Consider the following 16,124-nt stretch of genomic DNA (forward strand, 5'->3'; position numbering starts at 1 on the left):
ACACACGTAACGGGTGCTATGTTTACCGCAGAGCGTAAATTTTTGTGCCAAATGTTGTTTGCGGTCATAAAGGGAGATACAGCCGTTCATTGTATAAACCTAGCCGTGTACTTCCTTAGTACGTGTTTGTACCGCAAACCACAACGCAGTACGGTACAAGCGTGCTAACACGATTAAAAGGTGTCCACAGCACAGCTATGCCGTAACAATTAATTTTATTTGGCACGTTGTAAATCTCAATTCCAACTTTCTGCCAGTGAGGAACAAAAACCTTTGCATCGCACCACCGCTACGCAACTCCAACCATTAAGGCTACAACACTCGTACAATGCGCACTACCGTTCAACTTACAATCACCGGCCGACCCGGCAAAAGAACTAAAATACCGATGAGGCGTGCACCGCACATAATTAATTAAGAATGTTAAACTGTCGGGTGAAGTGCCGAGCCATCAATCAGTGATGGTAATGACGTGATAAAGCGGTATAAATTTGGAGTAGCTCTGCAAGACACCAAGTAAATGCGTAGACATGTGGAGTGATTGGCAATGCGATATTAGCAGTGTGAGTATTGCAAACCGTTATCGAGCAGCATTTAGACAGCACTAGTCAGCTTTGCAACCGTTCCGCATGCTCTAACAAAGAGTCATTCTCCGTTGAGCTGTCGTAATTATTCGATGTGATTGATGGCTGCGTTTTAATTACCTCACAATTAATTGCGAGCACTTTTTCCGGTGATTATGGTTTTATTAAATTTTTTATTGCGTGTTCTAATTCGTGCCGGATATCTCGAGGTATTGTCATTACCTGATCGGTGATGACCGTACGGAAGGGCGTGATTGCCAAGGATGATAAGGAAAATCGTTCTTTTGGATGGCAGCAAGACGGTGGTCCACGGGCAGCCAACCAAAAGTTCTAAATCAAATACAATGGTGCAAACGAGACAGCGATAGCAGGCAAAGCCTACCATTGGACCATTCCTTAAAATGATTACATGAAATGATAAATTCGTATTGTTGGCGAGTTAAACTATTTGCTACGCATTTACCAAGCACTCAGGTACACCAATCACGGCCATGTTAAGGCTTTTAAAAGATTGCCAATGAGTTTGTTTGTACCTACCAACTAAAAGCACACCGGTGTACCGTACGGTACTTCGCCGTACCAAGCGGTTACTCACCGCACGCGTGTATTGAGCATTTTACGCTGCCCTGCTCCTCCCTACCATGCCGTAATTTGCATTAAAAACTCTTCGTTTCATGTTCTACTGCGGAACTAAGACATTTCTCCCACCATTTGTGCCGCTCTTACCTATCATGTTGACAGCTCACCAACTAACGAGTAGCGCAACGAATGCGCTCATCAACAAACAAGTCGTGATCACCATTTTATCACTTGCCATTCGTTCTGATAGATTATCATTTGTCATAAACTTTCTAATTTTTCTTAATTTATCAAATCAACAAAATTATGACTTTATTTTGATATCAGAAAATATAAAAGCGCGCCTTCCCTTTCCCCTATGCATAAAATTCTGAAGAACTTGTTCGTTATCTTTGCATTCGTGGCATTTGTGCTCACGGCAAGTAACACTACCAAGAGGGAAGAAGAGGAGGATGGTGGTAACGGTGATAATGCAACTGACACTAAGAATGAGACTAAGTCTAGTGATAAGGAGAAGTCGAGCAGCAAGACGAATGGTGATGCGAGCTCAATGTTTGCTCTTTGCGGTGCCTTAATCACCGGTATATGTATGTGTGCAATGATCTAATCCATTAAAGTCATTCAGAAGAACTCTGTGGTGTTGGTACTGCGTACCGGTGTTCCTGTCTGTTCACTCCTCATTTTCTATTTTTAGCCTCCTCGCTTCGTTCACCGCCCTATTCGCTAAATTAGATTTTGCGCACCTTTTGGTGTGTTCTTGCCCGTGTTTTATACATGCGGGGCTGCAACCGGGTTTAAGCATCATGCAGGCGCTTGTTGAAATAGCAGTGCTACGCCTGCCAGCCAAAAACGCGCTTCATAACAATGCAGAAAAATATTTGCGCAGTTTTTTGGTACCAGAATTATCATCTGCTCGTATTAACACTAAATACTCTCTTTAACGATATTTAGGAGGAAAAGTGCATATAAGGGAAATAGAACAGGTAAATAATTGATTTATACAAGTTCATAGATTTTTATCTCCCACAATAGAAAATGAGCGGCACGAAAATCAAATAATTGGTATGCCATGGCTGTGTGCACCTCCATTTACTATATAAGGCTCTCAAAAATGAACATGTTTTCAAGGCAAGAAATGATCGTAAAATGGCTTTATTCAATTGTACGTTCTCAAGACAGTCTAAACCGCACCATTTATAGATTAGACCACCAAATAATCATGTTTGTAACCTGAACGCAGTAAATCACGGTGTCAGCGTGCGTGTGCTGGGCATCAGTACCATGCAATCAGTATACACACACATTTGTTGGCACGAAACAACCAAGCAAATTGATCTGAAAACTATTGGTGTTCTCAATTCCATGTGGAAAGGATAAAAGCTGGTTCCTTGTGGAGCGGTCACGCACTTAAATGATGGGCAAGGAAAAACTATGGCATATTGTAGCAAACACGTTGAAATATTTCCTTATGTGTACTTTAGTGGTGTCATGCATGGTAATGTGTGATTTATCCTAAAACAATAATTGTGGCAATGCATTGAGTGTGAAGTATTTTGAGTGGATAGAAAGTGTGTTGGCCTGGACAGTGTTGTGTGTGGCAGTAAATGTGCATAGTTTGCAAAAATATTTTATTTGCATTTCCTTTTACTAGAAAAGTACTTTTATGTATTTTAGCAGAGAACACTGGGAAGAAAAACGTGTAAGAATGTTTTATCTGTGTTTGTTCGCTTCCTTTGACAATTATGAAAACATTGATTTGTAACTTATAGTGCAATAAAGAGAGAAAAAAGTACATGAGAAGGGCATTTTTGGTGCAAGAATTGATTCCACCACGTTAAGAAAGCTGTTTGTGCTCTAATGAACGTGTTAAAAACTGTAACTTGTGCACAAATTTACGTGTACAGGACAACCTACTGTTCATAACATAGCCTTGTACTTGTGTTTCAGCACTTTATTCAAGAAAAATATGTAATTTGTTGTAATACTTTTTTTAAACCTCAATTCCACTACATCACAGAATTTTAGAGTGAGTCGTTATGTTGTGTTCTTGATAAACTGCGAGCCCGGCACAATCATAACAATACACATCTGAGCACTTCGTTTCACACACACGTTTGGCGCAGAAATGACCACTTGCGGTATTTTTGGCTGTTCATTCATGGTGACCATTGATCAGAGACTAAGCTAATGGCATCCTCAAAAGTATGGCAGCGTACTTTTTGTATGAGAGCACCATTGGTTCAATCTTTATGAGGGAACCGATCGTGTTATGCGTGAAAAATAGAGTAACTTTCATTTATGTTGCAAAATATATTTGTTGGTTCATTCACCACTTTACCAAAAAAATAGCAACAAATGCGCTTTTCTGGTCCGCTAGAATCAATTATTGCTACGAGCAGATCTTGAATTTGGCTTTTTTTCATTTCACAAGAAAAAGTTTTCGTGCCGTGCTAAGTTCAGGGCACAAAACATAATTTTCAGAACTATGGAGTGCTAAAAATAAAATTGGCAGTTATAGAACTTTATTACGCTTTCTAGACGATATAAACACTAAGAGCATAGCAAGGATGTAATTACGGGTGTATATTGCGAGTATCTGGCACAAGTACATGTATTAAGACCCATGTTACCAGTCCATCCCATCCTTTTGCCGTTAATCTGTCCATTCGACCTGATGGTGTTGAAAAAGCAAACCGCACCGTTTCTGAGGTACTGACTAGCGAATTTAGTTAACCAAGCTGCCTTTGGCAGCCAGTAACATACCCGACTGCAAACGCAGGTCATACAAAATTTCTACCATATCTCCACCCCTATGATCGTAAAAGTGATTCTTTTTCTATTCTCGCTAACGGAATGTACACGTGGTTGTAATTATGCTTCCTCGCTGTGTGGGGCATTCATCGTGTACACAAGCAAAAATCTGGATCGTCCCGATGCCATTCTTACACCCAATAGCGACCATTATGCGATTGGCGAATGTGCACCGACTTATATCATAGTGAAACTATGCAATGAGGTCAAGATTAACTGCGTAGAACTGCAAAACAAAGAATATCTGAGTTCTTTTCCTCGTCAAATTAAGTTGTCTACCTATATTGATGGGAGTTGGGTGAGTTTGGGCTCATTCAGCTGCAGGTTCACGAGAGGGCAACAGCTGTTCTACGTCAAAAATGATGTGTTCACCAGCATATTGCGGATCGATGTCCTAAACTTTCAGGGAAAACATTCGCTATTTACCCTGACGAGCCTGAAGGTGTATGGCTCGACCATTCTAGAGAACCTCAATGTCAACAACCTGACGTACAGCAGGGCCATCAATTTTAATAACAAACTGCCCCATTACGAGAATAAAAACGATATTGAGGACATAATGAGGAGCATTAGGGTGGTGAAGATGCTGATGGAAAAGTCTAAGATTATTTTTGCAGGCATTCTTGGTTTTCTCAGTCTTGTGGTATTTTACTTTGTTTTCAGAAAGTCTCTTCAACGCTGAATGCATCACTTCAATAAATTAATTATTTTTTTATTCCAGCACTTGACGGTTCTCGTGCACTTCACTCCCTAGTAGCACGTTTAATTTGCATCTTCGGGATTTGACAAGCGTTACTAAAATGGACAGCTACACCGTTCAACTGTCACGGATCGCCTGTATGTTTGTGCTGGCACTGATTGCTGTATCCATTTATATCATTTTTCTAACTTTTGAGTTTTCCGGATGCTTCATTTTATTGCTTTTTTATTTCCATCATGGTCATGTTCATCGGCAAGGACGTACTTAAAAAATAAATGAACTCCTATGAATCACCAAGACCTTTGATCATCACACACATAACGATAAAGGGACCGGGCCTAGAATATTTTATTGCAGCAGATGATGAAGCATTGCTTTTTTAGTGCACGATACCTGACTCGTGTTCCATGCCACCTATACAGCACAGATTAAATCTTTTTTGGCTCCTTACCGCAGTTCAGAACAAAATTACTCTACAACGATCAATATTTATTAGTTCATCGGTCAGAAAAAGAAGAACCTACGTTTCTTGAGCACGTTTATACCAAGTAATTCGCCCACCTCCTCAATAACCTTTAATACACACTTGATGTCCTCTTCTGTGTGTATGGACGACACACAAAACCTGGCTCTATTGGAGATTACTGGTGTTGCAGGATACCCCACGACAACGACTGCCAACCCCCTTTGCATGCACATCCTTGAGAACTCAAACATTTTTCCCGGATTATATATCAACAGTGGAATGATCGGTGACTCCTCTTCACCAAAAACAACGAAGCCTTTTGCTATCAAACCCTTCCTCAGCATCGTTATGTTGTCTCTAAGTCGCCTCCTGAGCACATTTCCAAACGGACCGTTCATAACTTTAAAACTTGTTAGGATGTGCTGCGCCACCACTGGTGATAACTGCTCGCCATAAAGTGAAAAATCACTGTAATTACGCAAAAAGTTGATAACCTTTTTGTCTGCTGCGATGTAACCGCCCGCGGCCCCGAAGCTTTTCGTAAACGTTCCCATGAAAATATCGATCTCGTCGAATGGCACGTTGCAGTACTCAGCGACACCCCGGCCTGTTGCACCCATTGCACCGATCGAGTGAGCCTCATCGATGAAAAGATAAAATTTATACTTTCTGCGCAACATTATCAGCTTCTTCAACGAGAGAACTGTTCCTTCCATCGAATAAAGTCCCTCCGCAATCACAATGATCTTGTTCCATGCTTTCTTAGTATCTGGATGTCCCTGTGAAATGTAGAAGCGCAAGAGTTTATCCAAATTGTCCATGTCATTGTGCGCAAAGGTTCGTATACATCCCTGAGACATTTTGGAGCCATAGATTATACTATTGTGGTTCAGCTCGTCACTGAGTATCAACGTATTTTCGTCACTGATGATCGGAATATTGCACGAATTTGTGCCGAATCCCATGGGAAAAACGATGCAGTCTTCCTTTCTTAGAAAACGTGCGATGTGCTTTTCCAAGTTTCTGTTGATGGGGTGTGTTCCGATGTCTGAAACTGTGCCGGGATAGTTTATTGGAAATAAATCTGCTGTGGCAAGATCGTTCTTTATCACCTCCATTTTATTCGTACCAAAGCCGAGATAATTATACGAGCTCAGGTTCAGCAGTGGTATTTTTTTGCCAGTCAGGATAAACGTCTGGTTGTTGTCATACGATTTTCTCTCCAGTACCTGTATGATTCTGCCAGGAACTCCGGTTATCGGTCTATTCCAGCAATCTCTTATCCGTGTGTACAATCTTCGAATAAAAAAGCTCTCAAAAGTGGTGTAAATCGGCTGTAGGTCGCCCTTACGCATCAGATGCCTATATCCCTTCGTAAGAAACAGCATTCCTACGATGTCGCGAAAATACCCGAACAGGATCAGAAGAACAAATGATATGTATGTTGTTGTCATGGTAAATATAGGAACTGACTCGGCATTTACGCTCATTATCATTGCGTACCGTATTGTTTTGAATAGCATTTCGAAACGTTTTGCAAGGAAATGAAACATGATCCCAAGCCTGGTGATGAGTTTTCTGACTGGTGTATTGGTTGAGAGCAAATTATTAGCGCACACACATCACGTATATGCAACAGATATGCTCATATCTATAATTTCTTGACGTGCCTGCGCATTCATTATCCACTGCTTGATGCCAATATAACGTTTTTGTAATTTGATCAAAAATCCTTGATCTGATAATTTTGCAATTTTATGTGTAGACTTCATGTATCTGTGTTTTGTATGGAAATGCCAACGATTTGGAAACAACTAAAATTGAGAATAGAGAAATTGTAACAAGCAGTATCCTCGGTGATCACAAATACGTAGCTGCTATGGTTTTCGGCCGCATTATATTTATATTGGTACTGATTTTGATCGTTAATAGATTTTCTTTGTGTGAACGGTTAATTAAGCGCTGGTAACAAACGATTACGTTGAATGGACCTGATCCGCATTGCTAAAAAATTACGAAAGGTAAATTTATTGGATTGTTTACCACACAGAATGCTTCTTGTACCGATGCTCAAAATATTGTTTTCGATTGAAGATGATTTACTTATGGTTGATGTAAAGCGGGTATTTTACCACAATTGTACCTCATTTACGTATTAATTATGATTTGTGCTACAGAACAGTGTATTAAAGGTGTGTTTCATGGCAAAAAAATAATCACAACGCGCTCATATTTGGTATGAATTGGTTGTAATCAGTGCACAACATACTTTTATCCCAGTTTAAACCCAAAAAGAAGCATTCAATCCGATTTATCTTATCAATGGCCATAAAATGATAAAGTGGATGTACAGCCACGATCTAAACTATCCACGAATTGTAATATACTCCTACCTGAGAGTATTCTATTCCAAGATAGAGAGGTTGCCTGTTTTAAACCGCTAGATTAAGGCCATACTCCTTCAGCACAGCTATTTCACGCTTTTTCGTGCTATAAAAGTTCGTTGCCTCTCAACGCCGCATCATACGAATACCATACAAACATTTATTCGTTAAAAACGCTCAAAATTTCGTTACATTTCGCTTTACCGTAGCAAATATTGTAAATAGTACGGAACACAGGAAAGTCATCCTCCATATTTTTCTTCCTCAGATACATCATCACCTCATACACGCACAATGTCCCCTGCAGCTTCTGACCACCCATATCCTTCTCTATCTCTTCTATAGTTAGATTTTCCCTGGCCATCCTCTCCCCACACTTCGCGTTTCTCCCCGTGATACAGCTAACCATGAGATCCGCTACACCACACGACTCCAAAATTGTACCAAAATCAGCACTTGCATCGATAATCCTCACAAATCGCATCATCTCAAGCATTCCCCACCTCATTATGCTTACCTGCGTGTTAATGGATAGATTAAGGCCGTATGCCATTCCATAGCCTATGGCTACAATGTTCTTCAGTGCTCCATACATCTCTACCGATGCTTTATCCTTGACAACCGTGGTCTTTATCTGCGGAGTGTCGAAGAGCCGTTTCAGCACATCGCCATCCTCTTTGGACCCTATTGTCATTTCGCACACGCTTCGATGCATTTCTGTGGCGATGTTTGCACCCATTGCGACTGAACATGACCAACCAAGTTCTCGTTCAATATAATTTGAGATGAGAACGAGTTCAGAGGTTTCCTCCGAGAAGAGCGTTCCCTTCATCAACGAACACGCAATCTTTCGCTTCAGACTCATGTTTCTTAACTGCTGCACAATCCTTTCGATGAACTGATGAGGAACAACGAAGATCAAAATATCGCTTGTGTCCGCAACCTTTTTCAGATCCTTGATGAACAAAAGATTTTCAGGTAATTCTACATTTGGTAAATATTTTACATTTTCCTTTTTCTCTTTGATGTATTCGCTGAGCATCACCGCATTTCCATCTACATCCACACTTTCGTCAAAAATCCATACTTTCACCGTGTCATCAAACGCGGCCTTCTTCAGCGCGCCTCGCGCAAGAACGTTTGCAATGGCTGTGCCGAAGCTGCCCGATCCCACGATACCAACTCGATGCAATTTCATTGGGGGTCGTCATTTGTTTTGCTTAAATACCAAGATTAATTAACTAACAACACAAAATATTCATTTTAAGTGCTGTGTGTGAATATAGCACCTATAGTGTGCATTTTAGGTCCTGTCTTATTGCAGCACACCATTTTGCTGTTAAATATCAGCTGTACAACTCAATACGATGACAGTACGCACTAAGCAATAAGTTGGACGGTAAATAGTTTGATCGGGTCACCTTACATTGAAATAGACCCTTAGATCGAACATGCCAGCACGTAAAATACCGTTTTATACAAAGCATAGAGCGGACATTTGAGCGCACACGAATGACGATGCTTTGTATGAGAGCTACCGCCATACAACAGCTGTAATGAATGCTTTCAACACGTGGTTTTATGGAAAATGCTGTCAGGTCTTATCTGTATTTGCTAATGGAAGTGTCGTTTGGCACACGGTTTGTTCAATTTTACAATAAATCCTGCTGTTCTTCAGTCGTTCACAATGATTTAAACCGTAATAAATTCTAAGATCTCGTACCGGGCATTTCACGATCTGCATGTGAACTTTTTTATAACATTTCCTAATAATGTTACGGATAGGTACAGAAATGAGAGTAAGTGTTAATGTACGTAGTTCAATGAGTGTGCTTAGACATCCTAGCCGATCTTTGTACGATCCAAATATGAACCATTATTTGATGTATGATCTTATGTTTGCTTGCACTTGAACATTTTGGCAATACCTGATAATCCAAAGGTAGCATACAAAACTTTGGTACCTGTTTCCCTTGCTCTCATCGACAGATCGTGTATTTATTTAGAAGTGCGCTCTATCACTTCATGATTAGCAGACAAATATTTTACCGCGGTGCATTTGTTGTGCCATAGGTTGTGCTCACGCGTTTGATTTTCTATTTGCTTAAAATGCTGCATTTTAGTGTGCAAAGTCCGCGCAATTCTCTACTAACGGCCGTTTACTCATCTCATACAACACCTCAACAAGACACTTTTCTGGTCTGCTGGGACCAACCACGGTCACAGGTTCACTGTTAGTAAACAAAACTTGTGCAGATAAAAGCATTTTCTTGGAATGCAACAGTTAAAGCGATTCGTTGTATGTATTATGTGATCAAGATCACTCATTTGCCACAGGAACTTTCGTTTCAGATAACCATATTTATTTGTACCTGCTCACAAGCGCATTAGTCTATGAAGCAGGTCTTTTCCCTGGTACGCAGCCGCACAACTTGTGATTCGTGTTTTATCATAAAAATATTGAGCGTATCAAAGTACGTGTAGACTCCTTTGACATTTGTGCGGATTAAATGCTTTGATGAGCGATTTTAACAACGAATTATCGCTTATCACGGATACATAGAACACAAACAAACATAAGACAGCACAAAAGATCGCTTGTCTATTTTTACAACAGGCTACTCGTTGTTTTATCCGTAAAACATGTTTAAATCCGGTAGTAGAATATTAGCACGCCATACCGTATTTCATACATAAATTTATCAGATAATACGCTAATATTGTGCCAATCACGGTGCTATCTTCACTCATCTGCATCTACTGCCAAAATAATAAAACAATTTATTACTAAAAAGCGGTACCCCTCAGAGATGGGACAGACAATCACCGACGAATCCGTGACCCTGCAAATCACCAAAGTAACCGAGGGCTCACGCGCACACAAACTGAATTTGCTACCTTTCATACACACGATCACCCTTGTGAACGACAAGCCGGTAGGCAGTTCAGAAGACGTAAAGAAGGAGTTTACCAAGTGGAAACAGCACCAAATAAGGCTGCAGGTGTTGGATCTATGCACAAAGAAGATTATGGACCTGTGCTTGGAGAAGTGTGTGGAGGGCGAGAGCCTAGGCATCAATGTCAAGGTGCACAAGGGCGAGCCTTACTGCCCCACACTATGTGTAATCGAGGTGGATGAAGACTCTCCCGCTCACAGAGCAAGTCTGCAAGCTTTCGAGGATTATGTGATCGGAATCGAGGGGGTGTACATTCCTAACGAGGATGCTTTTGGATACAAGTTGTACGAATTTAAGGGTAAAGAGTGCGTGCTGTTCGTTTTTAACAAGGAAACGAATACGATACGAAAAGTTGCGGTTTTTTTGAACAATGACCCTGAAAATTTGATGGGTGCAACGTTTGGTACGGGTTTGCTGTACAAAATTTTTGAGAGCGATGAGCCGATTAAGTTCGTATTTGATGATGGGGAGTACCGCAAGATTTTGGAGAAAAAGAAAGAGGAGAATAAAAAAGAGAGAAAGATACAAGATGAAAAAAGTGTGGCTGATCGCAAAAAGGATGATAGTGGAAAGCAGGAAGAAGATACTATAAAAAGTACTTTGAACGAGATAGAAAAGGTAAGCGGTCAAAATACAGGGAATGATGTGGGTGGAGTGGCTTTGGGAGAGAAGAAGGATTGTGTACTTGAAAAAATTGAAAATATGAAAGTTGCGGATGGAGTTGAGCAATCGAAAGATCATGAGAAAATGGAGAAAGAACAAAGGGTAGATGGGGTGGAGCAAGCGAACATGGAGAAAAGTGAGGCATTGAGAAAATTGGAACAGGTTCGTAAAGCCAAAGAAGAGCGCGAAAAGGAAATAAAAAGAAGGGAGGAGCAGAAACGGGAAGAAGAATTGAATGAGAAGAAGAAGGAAGAAAAGTACAGAAAATTGGAAGAAATACGAAAAAAGGAAGAAGAACAACGTAAAAAAGAAGAAATACGAAGAAGGGAAGAAGAATTGAATGAGAAGAAGAAGGAAGAAGAGCAACGTAAAAAAGAAGAAATACGAAGAAGGGAAGAAGAGCAACGTAGAAAGGAAGAGCTGGAAAAAGTGAAGCGAGAAAAAACCGAAGAGTTGAGGAAGTTGGACGAGCAGAAGCGAATGGAAGGTTTGAGAAGAGCAGAAAGAATTAGGGCAGAAGAAGTTAAACGATTGGGAGAACAGCAGCGAAAAGAAGAATTAGAAAAAGAAAAAAAGACAAAAACCGAGGAGTTAAGAAAGTTGAAAAAACAGAAGAAAAGAGAAGAGATGAAAAAAGCAGAAAGGATTAATGCAGAAGAACAAAAGAGGTTGGAAGAACAAAAGAGAGAAGATGATTTGGAGAGAGAAAAAAATGCAAAAGCTGAGGAGTTGCAAAAATTGGAAGAACGAGAAGAGATTGAGGATGTCAGGCAGAAGAAAGGTCGAAAACAAGATGAGAATGATATGAAAAAACAAAGCATTGAAAATGAGCCTGAAAACGGTAAAAGTACGAAGAAAGAAAATAATGATGAGGGTAAGAAGGAACTGCAAGTCGAAGACGTGGTCGATGGGGGAGCCAGCGATGGAAGTAACTTAAAAAATGATGAAATATTGGAAGAACCGCAGGAACTCAAGCCGAAGAGACCCCACGATATTCGAGATGCGTTTAACCCTGATTCTGATTTTGATGACATTGATTTGGAGGAAACTCAGGAGTACACGATTATCAAGAGTAACAGCAGCCCTCATGTGTCAACACATGATGATTCTGTAAAAGAACGAAGTATAAGTGACCCAAACAACTTTGACAACGTTTCTGACACGGTGTATGATGACGGTGAGTCACTGGTGTACAAGGATGGTAGCGGATTTGATTTGGAGCTGAAAGAACGGCTTGGTGATAAAGGAATTGAAGAAAGCAATAGTAACGATGTGAAATTGAAAAAAAATTGCGATGAAAATGAGCTGGATGATCTGCCTAATGAATTTTTCGTAAAAAAATAAATGTTTAATAATGTGCGAGACATCTTGAACCGTATTGGCAGCGATTATTTGCTGGTAGAGATGCGTGTGATTTCATTAAGTTCAAGCTTTAATTTTGTTCTCGGAGCTCAGTCATTATTGCAAAGTATCGTTGCTGGATAGTGAGTGACCCGTTCCGATTTGACTCTGATGCAAGCCAACGGATCGACTTACATTTTGATAATGATATTTGTATCATCGTAGAATTACCTAATCAAATATAATTTACTGCAATCTCCCACTCCATGTGTTCACGAGACCATTACATGGCTCAATGAACATCGTTCTATGCATAACAGAGATAACCTCGATTGTTTTATCAAATGGTTTCTTCAAACACACCACCATTGTACGGTATCAGGTTCTTTGGCTGTATTTTATATTTTACCACAAGTACGGGATTTCTCTGTCAATCGATTTTTTGACCATAATCACACTCCTAATATGGGATAGGTAAATAAACGAATCTTGAATCAAAAGCACGCGAAGTAATGTACTGCTACGTATTTATATGGCCCAACATAAAATTTAATACGGTGTACATATGCTCCACTTATTCTAACCTGAATAATAAGCACATTATTGGAAATATGGTGGAGCAACCAGCTGTGATTGCTGTCCATGAGGTATAATTCATGTTTTATAGAATACTTGCTGCGATATCCTGTCTTTCCAAATGGATGATGAATGGGTAGTATACCAAAATAGCGCTTTCGAATACAACTGTAACATCAGGTCATTCCTTTCTACTAACTGTTCTGTGGTCACAAAATCAATAAATCACTTTCATTCCAGTAGCTCATTATACACAACATTTCTTGTGTATACTTTATCATTCTCATGCTTTCCTTGGTCTCCATTGTCAGCAACATACACCCTTAGACCGTTTGCATAGCGCACTCTCGACAGAGCTACGTACAACTGACCATGCACAAGGACTGGGCTGTGCAGATAAACACCTACCTTGTCAAATGACTGACCCTGTGACTTGTGGATTGTCATCGCAAACGAAAGAAGAGCCAGAAACTGTCTTCTCTTGAGTATGAATGGCAGCTGTGTCTCGCTGAATATCATCGTAATCTCGCCCGTTGTAGGAACATCGTACCTGTTCATGTCGCGATGAATGTTCTTGTTGAACACCACATATACCATCAGCATGTTTCCTTCACGTACTGCACTTCTCTCAACCTCAGCAGGATTCTGCATACGGGTTGACTTCTCTTATTGTCCTGTCAAGATTGTGTAGTATTGCTTTGTCACACTTCTCATTTGCAGGGTTTCTCGATCTCAGATCTGTGGCATCGTTTGTATTAATCACATACAACTGTGAGTACCTCCTATTAGTGTTCTCAAGCGGGTTTATGTTGTATGTGTTGTGATAGACCTGACCATGCACCTTGAAGAAGTACATTCCTCGTGTGAATTGCTCCACATTTGCACCCATTGACGCAAACGACAGGGCACTGTTGTACGATCGTATGTTTGCCTTGAAGTTTTTATGATTGCTGCTTGCTGTATCGATGAACAGCGATCTGAGATACTCTGGATAGCTATCTCGTGGTGTGTAGGCCAGCTTGCCGAAGTGACAGCAGCTCTTATACATGCGTCTACGGTGTGTCTCGTCTTTAAAGTGTATTGCCGTACAATTTGCACAGATCTGGTTGAGCTCGCCAGCATAGTGCTTGGCTGTTTCACTTTGTACATAATAGCCGTTGCTATCAGTACTCTCATCAGATCCATCGCCACCGGCAAGACGATCATCTGATGACTCATCATCGTGATGAGATTTGTCACTGCACTCACCCATGAAGGTGATGCTGTTCTTATGGTTGTGTAAACCACTTTTTGTATCACCTTGGTTTTGGTTGTTTACCAAACCATTGGTATTTAGTTTATTTTTATTTTTTTCAATCTTCAGTTTTTCTTGCTCCATTGCCAACTTGTAGTTGGAAATCAACATTTGAAGATTTTTTTTATTTGTTTTTGCCTTTTTTTGTTTGTTACATATTTTCTTGTTACAGATTGATGGACTGTCAATCTGCTTTTTCGTCTCTTTTGCCTTTGTTTCGCCAAATGATGATGGCCAAAAAATTGAGAGCATGCATTTTGCGAAGCTTGTTGATGGCTCTCAACGGAACCACATGTTCATAGTACGTGTCCGCGTACTTTTTGCGTGCTAAAAGCCCTAACTAATTACATATTTACGTCTTTTCGAATCATATGTAGTTATAAAGCCATAACAATGACTACATTTACCGTTGTTATTTTTTTTCGTTTGACTTGCTAAATCATTTACTACCTGGGAATTACCATAGCTGGGCTGGTAGTACTCAATAATTTTTAAATATACTGTTTGCACATTTGTGGGTTAATACCTATTGGAGTTCAGTTCAGAATGTGAGAGTTAAACGATGTGCTGCGCTTCATTTTAAAAAGTAACGGCTTAATAACATTCAGAATTACCAGCACGTGAAATACATGCTACACGAACGAAAACGGCTTTTTGTTGATGAAACGCTTATTTATGAGCGCACAGGGACATCTTTGCTCATGATTTGATGCGCAGGAACAGCTGCTCACAATAAAATACGGTGTAGATGCGTAAAAAATATTTATTGTTGCATCCGCGTATACAAGCAATAATATAGCACCTCTAAGCATGTGTAAAGAAAAAATACAATTTATTGTCATGATCTTTTATTTAGAACACTCTATTGTGATTTCATTTGGACAGCTTCTTTTTCTGAGGAACCTGTTTCACCCTGCTTTCCTCCTTCTGGTGGTTGTGAACTAGACTTTTCTTCTCCTTCTGGTGATTGTGAACTAGACTTTTCTTCTCCTTCTGGTGATTGTGAACTAGACTTTTCTTCTCCTTCTGGTGATTGTGAACTAGACTTTTCTTCTCCTTCTGGTGATTGTGAACTAGACTTTTCTTCTCCTTCCGGTGGTTGTGAACTAGACTTTTCTTCTCCTTCCGGTGATTGTGAACTAGACTTTTCTTCTCCTTCTGGTGATTGTGAACTAGACTTTTCTTCTCCTTCCGGTGATTGTGAACTAGACTTTTCTCCTTTTTCCGGTGGTTGTGAACTAGACTTTTCTCCTTTTTCCGGTGGTTGTGAAGTAGCCTTCTCTTCTTCTTCTTCTTCCCATAATGATGAACGAGACTGCCTTCTTCTTTTTGGTGATAGTAAGTCATTAGGTTTTCCTGTCGGTGATAACGATATTTCTGAACCAGACTGCTCTCCTTCTTCCGATGGTTGTGAAGCAGTCTTCTCTTCTTCTTTCGGTGGTTGTGAAGCAGTCTTCTCTTCTTCTTTCGGTGGTTGTGAAACAGTCTTCTCTTCTTCTTTCAGTGGTTCTGAAGCAGATTGCTCTTCTTCTTTCGGTGGTTCTGAACCAGACTGCTCTCCTTCTTCCGATGGTTGTGAAGCAGTCTTCTCTTCTTCTTTCAGTGGTTCTGAAGCAGATTGCTCTCCTTCTTCTTTCGGTGGTTCTGAAGCAGTCTTCTCTTCTTCTTTCGGTGGTTGTGAAGCAGTCTTCTCTTCTTCTTTCAGTGGTTCTGAAGCAGATTGCTCTTCTTCTTTCAGTGGTTCTGAAGCAGATTGCTCCTCTTCTTTC

The 16,124-nt window shown here is 40.3% G+C and overlaps 7 protein-coding genes across 7 annotated transcripts; 3 read left to right on the forward strand and 4 right to left on the reverse strand.

The window, feature by feature from the left end:
- Positions 1 to 3,975: 3,975 nt before the first annotated feature.
- Positions 3,976 to 4,663, forward strand: VCUG_00168 (uncharacterized protein; the record flags this gene model as incomplete). The annotated part of the gene is made up of 1 exon (XM_008074998.1): positions 3,976 to 4,663. The coding sequence occupies one exon, from the start codon at positions 3,976 to 3,978 to the stop codon at positions 4,654 to 4,656; it is 681 nt and encodes a 226-aa protein (XP_008073189.1). The 3' UTR covers positions 4,657 to 4,663.
- A 515-nt stretch (positions 4,664 to 5,178) lies between these two features.
- Positions 5,179 to 6,693, reverse strand: VCUG_00169 (uncharacterized protein; the record flags this gene model as incomplete). The annotated part of the gene is made up of 1 exon (XM_008074999.1): positions 5,179 to 6,693. One exon carries the CDS (start codon positions 6,691 to 6,693, stop codon positions 5,179 to 5,181), a length of 1,515 nt encoding a protein of 504 aa, XP_008073190.1.
- Positions 6,694 to 7,186: 493 nt separating this feature from the next.
- On the reverse strand, positions 7,187 to 8,778 carry VCUG_00170 (glycerol-3-phosphate dehydrogenase (NAD(+))). The gene has a single exon (XM_008075000.1). The coding sequence runs from the start codon at positions 8,720 to 8,722 to the stop codon at positions 7,685 to 7,687; it is 1,038 nt and encodes a 345-aa protein (XP_008073191.1). The 5' UTR covers positions 8,723 to 8,778; the 3' UTR covers positions 7,187 to 7,684.
- Positions 8,779 to 10,334: 1,556 nt separating this feature from the next.
- On the forward strand, positions 10,335 to 13,301 carry VCUG_00171 (uncharacterized protein; the record flags this gene model as incomplete). Its single annotated transcript, XM_008075001.1, has 1 exon — positions 10,335 to 13,301. One exon carries the CDS (start codon positions 10,335 to 10,337, stop codon positions 12,486 to 12,488), a length of 2,154 nt encoding a protein of 717 aa, XP_008073192.1. The 3' UTR covers positions 12,489 to 13,301.
- On the reverse strand, positions 13,153 to 13,571 carry VCUG_00172 (uncharacterized protein; the record flags this gene model as incomplete). The annotated part of the gene is made up of 1 exon (XM_008075002.1): positions 13,153 to 13,571. A coding segment is annotated over one exon (279 nt), but the record flags the coding sequence as incomplete, so codon positions are not given.
- A 1,623-nt stretch (positions 13,572 to 15,194) lies between these two features.
- Positions 15,195 to 15,702, reverse strand: VCUG_00173 (uncharacterized protein; the record flags this gene model as incomplete). Its single annotated transcript, XM_008075003.1, has 1 exon — positions 15,195 to 15,702. The coding sequence occupies one exon, from the start codon at positions 15,700 to 15,702 to the stop codon at positions 15,229 to 15,231; it is 474 nt and encodes a 157-aa protein (XP_008073194.1). The 3' UTR covers positions 15,195 to 15,228.
- Positions 15,557 to 16,122, forward strand: VCUG_00174 (uncharacterized protein; the record flags this gene model as incomplete). The annotated part of the gene is made up of 1 exon (XM_008075004.1): positions 15,557 to 16,122. A coding segment is annotated over exon 1 (363 nt), but the record flags the coding sequence as incomplete, so codon positions are not given.
- Positions 16,123 to 16,124: the final 2 nt, after the last annotated feature.

This window comes from Vavraia culicis, assembly GCF_000192795.1.
Source record: "Vavraia culicis subsp. floridensis unplaced genomic scaffold supercont1.2, whole genome shotgun sequence".
Lineage (NCBI taxonomy): Eukaryota > Fungi > Microsporidia > Pleistophoridae > Vavraia > Vavraia culicis.

What these genes read in the sequence shown, in the direction of transcription:
- VCUG_00170 (XM_008075000.1), bottom strand. Translation starts at nt 8,722, where the DNA reads ATGAAATTGCATCGAGTTGGTATCGTGGGATCGGGCAGCTTCGGCACA.